Here is an 11,034-nt window from a genome sequence, read left to right on the forward strand (position 1 = left end):
AGATTCCAGTCTCTTCCGACACTTCTTGTGTTTGAGGGACTATTTTAAATTTTTAATATAATTTCGCTTAACTTCTTAAAAAAAAAGTGCATAATAAACTTTTACAAAACATAAGTAAATATCGATGGTTAGATTACACAGTTAAGAATTTTGGTTTATATTAAACTTTGTGCTTAATAACAACAAATATAATATGTCAATAATCAACCGCCAGAATAGTAAACTCATTGTTTGTATTGAGTTTTTTTTTAAGAATAATTTATTTCAGTAACTTTTAAAGACAAAAAGTCCCCGTTATATTTGCTCAAAAAAAAAAGTCCCCGTTATAATTTTTTATGACATAAGACCATGTATAATCTTTAGCCAAAACCATAAAATAAAACAATGATGTAGTTACAACAATTGGCTCAATTAAAGCACAAAGTCAAACATCACTAATCACATGATGAAAAACCAGATCACCTTATTATTGTTGAACAAATGTAAGATTAAAGACTGCCATAATTTCTTAAGCCCACCAATTGGCTTAACTTGAGCACAAACAAAATCAAATTTCACTACTCACATGGTGAATAACCACGATCAAGTCATGATCACCCATTTATTATTGAACATATAAAATTGAAGACTACCATATTTCCCTAGGCAAATTCCCTAAGGATCCTTGAATTTGGGACATAAGTCTACTCCCACTCCCAATCCTCACCATGTGGGAATGGAATATTGGAGATATTAATAGTTTTCGTTGGATCCAATGGATGAATTGGATCAAACGGTGAATCTTCTCCAAATTCAACTGGCATTGTCTTCCAATATAGATTTGGTTCCCACTCTGCTTCTTTGATAACCTTAATTATTTCCTTTGACACCATTTCACTCCCCTCAGCAGAGAAATGAATTCCATCACTAAAAAATAACCAAATCATCTAATTAAATCATTGAAATGCAAATTTGATATATATTTATTAATATAGGGACATACATATATGAGAGCACACTTACATGAAACAAACTTCTTTCCAATCATCTCTTCTCTGAATTAAAGACCACAAATCAATGGCCTTGATGTTCATATGACTACACATATTTAAAAGTGCATCTGAATATTGTTTACGAACTTCATTTGTCCTTATTGCTTTCCCAAATGCATCACTGGATTGATTACAACAATTTGTTTATATATTACAGAAAAGTTAGGAATTAAGAATCTAATTGGTTCTAGAATTTTCTGTGACATTATAATTAAATTAACAATAAAAAATAGCAAACCAATTGTATGTATTACATGTTGCCTTCTGTTTGCTCGTCACCGATGGGAGGACAACTGAGGAATATAAGGCGAGTCTTCGGTGAATTTATCTGTCAATTTCATTAGGAGTTGTGTCAAACTTACATTCAAGATCATGAGATAAATGTTGAATTTTATGTACAATAATTTTTCATCAGTTTCTTTTCTTTCTTTTTTACCATACCACAATGGTGTAGTTTCGGAAGGAATTTACCAAATTAAGATAGGAAAATGAAACTCAACTATGACAAATTTTACCTTTAGATAATTAGCAATCTTACACATATTTTGAATGTATTCCTCCAATCGTACATGAGGACCGAGACCACTTGGATGTGGAAGATGAGAATCATTACCACCAAAATACACAATCGCCAATGCTGGTTGGTCTCGTTGCTCAATGGAAATCTTTATTAGAGATGACCAATAACACAAGGGTCAATCATTGTCGACAAAATTTTATAATCACATTCAAATATAAACAAAAACTTATGTGTGTTGTGAACCTTATTCAGCAAGATCATTATAGTATGTTTAATACTATGTAAATCAATATAATCTTCTCAATTTGACAAATAAAAAACCACTCATTAAAAAATTGAGATAATGCCTAAAAATATTGCAAAGGACAATACTTGTAGATCAATACCTTAGGAAAAATATCATCCACAACTTGTAGACCACGCGTTGAATTCCAACCAGCATATCCCCGCAAAACTATATCAACCTACATGGTGTATGATAAGTAAAAAAGTCGTTGATTAATGTACTACTTTCTCCGTTTCAAAATACATGTCCATTTTAGAGAAATTTTTTGTTTCAAAATACATGTCCATTTCATAGTTTAAGGATACATTTTGTCTATTTTACCCTTGTCTACCAATTAATTGGATTCTAGATTTTCTCCACAATAATTATTTTCCACTAATAAATGTTGACCCAATTTTAAGCAGATTTACTCATGCACTCTCCCAAGAAATTATTTTCCCATGACTACTGCACTCTAATCCATCGTAACTAACTACTCCTAATTAATTGGACTCTCTAATTTGTTTATAAAAATTGAGTTTTTATAATTAAAACTACCGAAAAAAAAATGGAAAACAAAGGAAAGTCTGTGAAAGTTGAATCTCTGCACAATGAAAGAGTTGAAGACTCTTTTTTCAATTGAGTTTAAAAAAAAAATTGATAACCGAAGCATGATAAGAGAAGTTGAAAAAAAATTGTATTGGCATGCTATTTTCAATACATAACCGCAGCAAAAACAATGTGATTTACTAGATGAACCATATGTATTGGTATTGTCAGTATGTATTGGTATTGAAGGATGATTGAATTTAATTAATTTTGGTATTGGTATTGAGAGTAATTATGAGATGGGGTAAATAAATGTAAAATGGAGGAAATCAAAGACAAGGGTATAATAGGAACTTTTGTGTCAAACTAGCTTGTCCTTGGTTACTGCAATTTCTCCAAAATGGACATGTATTTTGAAACGGAGGGAGTATTAACTACTCCTATTAATGGCACTTATAAATGTAACTTTACTCTAATGCTCGTTGAGAAAGAGAAACATGTGACTTCGTGTCTGGTTTATAGACACATAAATGTAACATTTTATGTGTAATATTGTAAACTGAATTGTATTGTAGTAATACTAGTACTATATATATTGATTCTAATATCGAAATCCTAATTCAATAAATTATAGCTGCTCTATAGTCGTAGAGGTATGCACCATTGGTAGAACGGATTTTTGTTTCTTGTTAATCTTCTGTTACTAATTGCTGTTCTAACATATTTTTTTTCGTATGAAAAAATCAGCTTGAGAGGATGACAATCTAGTCCAATGGTAGGAAGACTTGTGGCTTAAAGAACATCTACCGAGATTTCTTGTCCGTAGATGAAAACAAACACCACTTAAATTTCACACATAACTATGTTATATTGGGTTCAAATTCAAGTAAAAGTGTCCAACCTAAATTCCAACATTATAAGTTGAGTTAACCCTTACGGACCACAAAGGGATTTATATTTAGCTATAAATTTTCTCAAAAAGTACTTAAAAAAAGAGATGGATGTTACTACGGTTGTAAGAGGAAGGAATTAGAGTACCTTACGACCGTACAAATGAGCAAGAGTAGCTCCCCAACCTTCACCATAATGATTGTATTGAACAATGGAAGAACCAAACAACACAAATTTAGGCCTCATTGCTTCTAACTTATCTTATTTCTCAATAAACACAAAGATACAAATGATGCGAGACTATGCATCATGAGGCAGAGATTTATACTAGGTGGTTATTAGTTTTTTACTAGCCACGTTTAATTTTTTATAAGCCACGTTAACCTTAATTTATTTGTAGTTTTGTTCAATAAAATTGGGCTTAAGATCCATACAGATAGTTATTAATTTTTTATAGACATTTTTATTTTGTATAAGTCACGGTTTTCATGGAAAGCCAGCTGCAACCTTAATTTATCTGTAGTTAATTCATGAAAGGAAGTAACAACAGGATAGCAGTCAATGAACGCCAACTCGCCAATTAAATATGATGAATTTGGTATTTTCCTACAAACAATTAAATATAGATGAATTATTTGATACCCTTGTAACTGAAAGCTATCGAAACGTATCAATAACATTTTTATAGTTCTTATTCTTAAAGTTCAAAATCCACAACAGCTTGTTGATTTTTGGCTGATTTCTATGGTGAGATGCATGTATAAGGTTTTAGCAAAAGTCTTAGCAAACAAATTGAGGAAAGTGATGGGAACTTTAGTTTCAAACTCTCAGTCAATTTTTATTAAAGGTAGACAGATTTTGGACGGAATTCTTATAGCAAATAAAGTAGTGGATGATACCTGAAGGTTAAGAAAGGGAGTTGTTATTATTTAAAGTTGGTTTTGAGAAAGTTTTTGATTCGGTTGATTGGAAATTTCAGGAAAGAGTAATGTTAAAAATGAATATTCCTACCTTATAGTGGAAATGGATCATACAATGTGTTAGCCAAACCCGACCTTGGGGGAGTGCAAGGTGCTCAACCAAGCCGGACCTCCAAATATTATGGGCCTAAAAAAAAAATTAAGTCTAATATCCACCCCCTACTTAAATAAAAAAAAAAATATGTTACTTCTTTTTCTTTCTTCGGTACACGTTTTAATTTTTTTAGACTCTAGTTCTTCTTTTTGGACATAAATCTGATGCTATCAAACTATTCTCAATTTGTACAATCACTTTATCAGTTAATTTGAAAAGCTATTTCATTGAAAGAAAACATTATAAGGTGAAACCCATGCAAAAGGGTTGAGCCACCGACTATGATAATTGAAAGCAAAAGTATGGTTATTTGCTTTCAAACACCAAAAAGAGAATAACTTAACCTTGTCCAAAAGTTGATACATATGATCTTCCTTTTGATTAAAAATCCTCTTGTTCCTTTCTTTCCAAATTACCCACATGCTCGAGAACCAAACCAACAACAAAGTATAATGAAGGGATCTGGAATAACTTCCTAACTAAACAAACTGAATCAAATGACCCAATATACATGACGGATCGGCTGAAGATATACCTAATCATTCACGAATAAGAGACCAAATAATGCCCGCAATATATCAAGGCCAGTCTACATCTTCAGGGAAAGGCACGTTGGAGTAATTAACAGTTGTCTTCCCATCAAGAGAAACTATATCATAAGGTGAATCTTCTCCAAATTCAGTTGGCATTAGCTTCCAATATAGACTTGGTTCCCACTCTGCTTCTTTGATTACATTCAATATTTCCTTTGTTACTATTTCACTCCCCTCATTTGATAGATGAACTCCATCACTAAGAAATAATCAAACCACCTAATTAAATTACGGATAAACAAATTTGAAACATTATAGTTTAGGTGCAAATAAATGAGACCATACTTACATGAAACAAACATCTCTCCAATCATCTCTTTTCTGAATTGCAGACCACATATCAATGACCTTTATGTTCATCTCACGACACATATCCAAACATGCATCGGAATATATTCCACAATCTTCATTTGTTCTTATTGGTTGCCCAAATTCATTACTGGGCTCATTCAAACAATTTGTTAGAAAGTATATATCATCGTAGAATAATTAGGAAATGAGAATATCAAAGGTTATTACATGTGATGCTTCATTTGTGCCTCATTGATTGGAGGATTACTGAGAAATATAATACGAGTTTTCTGTGATAGGCTCTGTCAATTATTAGGAATTATGTCAAAATTAACATTCATAATAAAAAAATTAACAATAAAAACAAAAATTTATTATTGATTATAAGAGGAAATAAAATATGAGATGAAATTTATACACAAAGTACATAAGAATTTCATGAAGCATGAAACTATTCTTCAGTTTATTTTTTATGCAATTGTGTCGTTTCAAAAGAAATTAATCAAATTAGAGTTGTAAAAAATATTACTAAAATAGGTTATGTGATAATAACAATTAGTAAATAAGAAGATGAAACTCTAGTATGACTATTTTAACCATCAAATGATATTGACACAAAAATACATTTTGACATCAATTTGGATAGTTATTGAATTTAAATATGTGATTAATTATGTTTAGAGGATTGTTAATGAATATAACAATAACAATATATTGCATCTCAACAACCATCCATTGAACACAAATACATAATGCACCATGATTTTGATTTATTTTTTTTAACTATGTATTCTATGTACATAACTGCATAGATAAACCCCTCAAGCTTTATAAAACTTAAATGGACTGCAAATTCTTACTAAAAGTTTTAATCATGATGAATGTTTAATGTTGAATTCAAACATAAGACTTTGGTAAAGTTAAAAGAGACATGTGTCATCTCTTTTAAACGTTATTGTGTATTTTGAATATCATTAACTATATTTTCGGATATTCAAAATATAAATATATTCATTAAACATTTTTTTAAGGAATATATTCATTAAACATTTAAATTGGGTTCTAATATACATGATTTCTATATGGATAGCAATCTTTTACCATTATATGGATAGCAATCTTCCTCATATTTTCTATGTATTCCTCCAATGGTACATGAGGACCAAGACCACTTGGATGTGGACGAAAAGAATCATTACCACCAAAGTAGACAATCACCAATGCTGGTTGTTCAGCGGCATTCTGTATTAGAGATGAAATATAAAAAACATTAAAACTTATATGTATCTGTTGCAAAACTTATTTAATAATTCTAGTCTCTAAATATCATGATTATACTATTTTAGACAACTAAAAGTGGGAGAGAAAAAATATCAGGAAACCACTTTATTGCAAAAGGAAAAAAATATAAAAAATCAAAATCGCCCGTAGAAAAGTAAGGATCAAAATGGCTATTACAATACTTGAAGAACTGCAATTAAGTTGCCTTCAACATGCATATGTTCAATACCTTAGGAAAAATTCTATCCAAAACTTGGAGAGCATGCCTTGAATTCCAAGCAGCATATCCCCTCAAAACTATATCAGCCTACATCAAATCAATGTTAGGTTTTCCAAAAAAAATTGTGACAGTGATATAAGTTTTATAATTTCTAATATTTGCCTATATATGTGATTATCTAAACTCTTATTTTTCATAGGCAATATTTAATTATAAGTGAAAAATTTATAAGTACACCTTATATTTTGAAAGACCGAAGAGACTTTTGATATTCTAGAACATAGATTCGAACTCGTTTTTTTTCATTTGGTGTGTGATCTTGGTCACTAGACTCTTTTATTTCGAAAATGTACATAACCAATAAAACGTTACGGTATTAATAGTCAGAGGAAGAAATAATAATACCTTACGAGCGTACAAGTGAGAAAGTGTAGCTCCCCAACCTTCATAGTAACTGTATTGAACAATTGATGAACCAAACAACACAAATTTAGGCCTCATTGTTGCTCCCCAACTGTGCAATGGAAGAACCTTCTTTATTGCTCCCCAACCTTCACCATAATATGATTGTATTGAACGATGGAAGAACCTCATTATTGTTCCTAACTTATCTTATCTCTCAATAAACACAATTGATGATTTTATTTTTTAATTTTGATGATTTTTGTGTATTTAGTAGGGAGTTCGATGATTAAAATAAATTAATTAGATGGGAGAGAATGATTGTTCAAAATAGATAGAGAGAAAGTTACCAAAGAGAGAGAATTGAAAGGTAGATAATCTGCATCCCATAACTTATGAGTTGAAATAATTTTCTCTATCTTCTCAATGTTATGATCAGATGGTGTATTGTTTTGAAGAGAAGCACTGCATCAGTTCAAGGAAGATAAATGGATTAATCATTAACATACTCAAGGCACTGAAAAGGTATCAGATGTGTAAACTAATGGTGTAGCAATTTTTTTGACATAAGAATGTGTTCTTGGAGGTGTGTTCACGAGGAGGATCCAAGAATCATGCAATCGAGTAGGTTTAGGAAAGCCGGATGGATCCGTAAAATGGAACCACATATGCAAATGAATACATTGAAAACATTGAAGTCGTCCTCAAGTATCATAACGTTCGAGGAGCGGTCAAATTTAGGCTCTTTTCACGGTGCCTAATGGGAGCCTTGAAATTATGCAAAAGCTTGAGAGAAGAGTCCATCGACTCTTGGGAGGAACTATGTATACAATTCACGACCCATTTCACTACATCGAGAAGGCAAACCAAGAAGGTTGCGACCTTGAAAGCTATCATCCAAGGAAAGAGAGAGAATGTTCGAGACTACATCGAAAAGTTCAACAAAAAAAGTTGTACATATCCGAGGAGCGGACAAGAAAACGAAGTTGAACCAATTGAATAAGGGTCTCCGACCAGGAACCGATTTCCTCAAAGCTGTAAGATAGCTAAGACTACCTCATCGATTGGAAGAGATTTCAGATTCCTCCAAGACTAAATCATTACTTAATAAAGCAAAACAACATTGAAACCAAAACTTTATTTTTCATGAAACATGAAAAGCTCAGAGGGGAAAAGCTGCACAAAGCAAGAAAGTTACCTAACGATGCAAAATTACATTGCTGCCACTAGATCACGATATTTCAGCCAAATTGCTTTGAATCACAATAAACTTCACAACTTTACTGCAGGAAATACATCATAAGAAATCAAATGATCAAACTTGCAAAATTGAATGAACGAACTAGCATTGATATGTCGAAAATTAATGATATTCCAACTATATCCACCAACTTGCATTGAACTTGTACCGACAAAGTCATAGTGTCTGACCTTTTCAATTTAATTTAGAATTTTTCTTGCCTCATCCCATATATTTTGTTACATCTAAATTTACTTGAAATTTCACAATAATACCAAAATTACTCTTTCATATAAATTTTTTTAAAACCTTGATTTATTGTTACTCTAAATTATCACCATCTTTCACCAACAAACAATCATAGATATTCAATCAATTCCAATGAAAGATTAAAGAGTGAATCAAAACGTCTTTTATCCATAGTCTATTGCATATAGGTAAGTGAATTTATTTTTTATTTAATGAGGATGAGTTTCTATTTTTTTCTTGTTGTTCAACGTGCTGATATATTATGCACTCTACAAGCGACGAGTATTTGATGGTGCACCACGTGTTAACGCTAATTAAATTTAAGTAAACATTCATTTAAATGTTGATGTTAAGTTAAATTCACTTTAAGTAGATACATGTAAACCAAATTTGTACATGTAAACTGAGTTTACATGTACCCACTTAAAATAAGATTAAGTAGAGTGATTAAACAAGGTTGAGGAGGTTAACGCAAATTTCAGTTTAAGTATGTACACCTAAATTCAGTTTACATGGTCTACTTAAACTGAGTTTACATGACATACTTAAACTGAGTTTTGGGTGAATTTAAAAATTAAATTTTACTAAAGGATAATTTTGTCATTTTAGGGTGTAACAAGAATTAAATAGGGTGTAACTAGAAAAATTCTTTAATTTACTGTAAAATGTCTAGTAATTACAGCTGAGTCGGTTGAAACAACATGTTGTTAAAGTAACATATGTTGCGTAGATGTGGCTTACTTGAACTTACAAAAGACGTAGTATAGAATTATTCATAGTAACATATGTCGGGTAATTTTGTCATTTTTAATGTTTGAATTAATATTGTGAGTGTTGTGGTAATTTTTGTTAACTCCAACGAAGAGATAATGCAACCTATGAGTTTAACAATCATTATAAACTCAGACGATTGAGAAAATACAGTCTATGAGTTAAATACTCATAGTATTTAAAATACAAAATGTTCGCTCCAAGGAGGAGATAATTCAACTTATGAGTTACGTACTCATGGTATTTTAAAATGGACTTATACTACTTATGAAGACTTATACTGGTAGTTGTTTATTTTTTCTATTTCTATACACGTATTAATTTTTATGCACAAGCTACGTTTACTTGTCCAATCTAATATCTTTAATTATTGGAAAAAGATATTTTAACAACCATTATAGTACGACAATAAAGTCATAATATACATGTACTTTTTGTTTTGTTTTAATGAGAGAAATGATATTTGAAGAATCCATTTTGCGATAACTTTTGTGACAATTTTTTCTCTCTTATATTCATATTATTTTTTACTTTATCTCTCTATTGTTTTGGTTTTCATGCAAATACATTTTTTTTCTTTGTAAATTATGGTTATCATATAAATTGTCAACCAAATGGTTGTTTAAATAACACTACACTTTAATAATTGTTTCCACCTAGTTTTGCGTGCAATGCATGATTTTGGAAGGCAACATAGGGTGTTGATATCCCACACATCATGACTCTTAATTATTTGTACAACTATTTTATGATAATTCTGTAGAGAATTTTATTTTTTTTCTTAGTTTTATAATTCAGATAAAAAAAGGTTAGTAATACCGAGTTGTCAAACAATAAGAAAAACTTGCAACTTGTCCTCGTGCAATTAAAATAAAAGATGGTTAAATATGTTTTTAATCTCTACAAAATCATAAATTTTTAAGTTTGGTTTCTATAAAATTTTAATGGTAATTTTAATCCTCCATAATATTATAGTTTGTAAAAATAGTCCTTATTTTGAAAACTGTTTACAAAAAATGGATACTTTTAGTCTTCCAAAATAGTCTCTAGAAAATGCAAAGAGACTAAAAATGTATTTTTATGTTTTTTGTCGGCCCTAGTTTTTTAGTGAGAGAAACTCCACCTTCTCACTAAGTTTTCTTTTTCTTTCATTTATCGAGAATGAGTGGTTTTATGTCATCTTTTGACCTTGAATCACCCATTTGCATCCTTTTTCTATTTCTTTCAATCTAAATAAGTGATTTCCACATATAAAGTCTTTCTTTTGTGCTTTTTTGTGATTTCATCATCTGAGTGCGGCGTTGTGTTGTTCGTCGCTTGTGCGGTGTTTTTTTATTTTGCATCTTGTTGCGGTGTTCGTTTTGTTCCTATTGAAAGATAACTCCAGTCAATCAATTACAGATTCAATCATCCGGAAGCATGGGTGTTTTGATGATTTAGATTTTATCATATTATTTAGTAAGCATTTTGTCGTTGTATACCATTAACTTGAGTGTTGTGTTTGCAGATTCACCATTTACGTTTTTAGCGATATTGATGATGTTATTGTTTCTGATGTATTCTATCAATTTGAAAGAATGAATATCGTATTGCTTTTGTAAAAAAAAATGTTTTTTTTTTTTAAAACTAAATTTAAAAGTTTTTAATTGTCTAGGGG

The 11,034-nt window shown here is 30.7% G+C and overlaps 2 protein-coding genes across 2 annotated transcripts; both read right to left on the bottom strand.

Moving 5' to 3' along the window:
* Nucleotides 1-353: 353 nt before the first annotated feature.
* On the bottom strand, nucleotides 354-3,560 carry LOC25498743 (GDSL esterase/lipase CPRD49). The gene is made up of 6 exons (XM_013593679.2): nucleotides 3,404-3,560; nucleotides 1,938-2,015; nucleotides 1,547-1,696; nucleotides 1,286-1,359; nucleotides 1,003-1,152; nucleotides 354-906 (listed from the first exon to the last, which is right to left on the bottom strand). The coding sequence occupies exons 1-6, from the start codon at nucleotides 3,500-3,502 to the stop codon at nucleotides 684-686; spliced, it is 774 nt and encodes a 257-aa protein (XP_013449133.1). The 5' UTR covers nucleotides 3,503-3,560; the 3' UTR covers nucleotides 354-683.
* Nucleotides 3,561-4,536: 976 nt separating this feature from the next.
* LOC25498744 (GDSL esterase/lipase CPRD49) lies at nucleotides 4,537-8,443 on the bottom strand. The gene is made up of 8 exons (XM_013593680.3): nucleotides 8,316-8,443; nucleotides 7,468-7,582; nucleotides 7,121-7,266; nucleotides 6,725-6,802; nucleotides 6,316-6,456; nucleotides 5,443-5,516; nucleotides 5,213-5,362; nucleotides 4,537-5,122 (listed from the first exon to the last, which is right to left on the bottom strand). The coding sequence occupies exons 2-8, from the start codon at nucleotides 7,505-7,507 to the stop codon at nucleotides 4,909-4,911; spliced, it is 843 nt and encodes a 280-aa protein (XP_013449134.2). The 5' UTR covers nucleotides 7,508-7,582; nucleotides 8,316-8,443; the 3' UTR covers nucleotides 4,537-4,908.
* Between the last annotated feature and the right edge of the window lie 2,591 nt (nucleotides 8,444-11,034).

The sequence above is a fragment of the Medicago truncatula genome, chromosome 7 (genome assembly GCF_003473485.1).
Source record: "Medicago truncatula cultivar Jemalong A17 chromosome 7, MtrunA17r5.0-ANR, whole genome shotgun sequence".
Lineage (NCBI taxonomy): Eukaryota > Viridiplantae > Streptophyta > Magnoliopsida > Fabales > Fabaceae > Medicago > Medicago truncatula.

Excerpts from the sequence above, each read along its gene's own strand:
- LOC25498743 (XM_013593679.2), bottom strand. The coding sequence starts at position 3,502 with ATGAGGCCTAAATTTGTGTTGTTTGGTTCTTCCATTGTTCAATACAAT. Across the intron at positions 1,360-1,546 it reads AGATTGCTAATTATCTAAAG|ATAAATTCACCGAAGACTCG; the intron begins GTAAAATTTGTC and ends TGAAATTGACAG. Across the intron at positions 907-1,002 it reads TGGAAAGAAGTTTGTTTCAT|TGATGGAATTCATTTCTCTG; the intron begins GTAAGTGTGCTC and ends GTTATTTTTTAG.
- LOC25498744 (XM_013593680.3), bottom strand. The coding sequence starts at position 7,507 with ATGGGATGCAGATTATCTACCTTTCAATTCTCTCTCTTTG. Across the intron at positions 7,267-7,467 it reads CTTTCAATTCTCTCTCTTTG|GTTGGGGAGCAATAAAGAAG; the intron begins GTAACTTTCTCT and ends ATTATGGTGAAG. Across the intron at positions 6,457-6,724 it reads TGGATAGAATTTTTCCTAAG|AATGCCGCTGAACAACCAGC; the intron begins GTATTGAACATA and ends TCTCTAATACAG.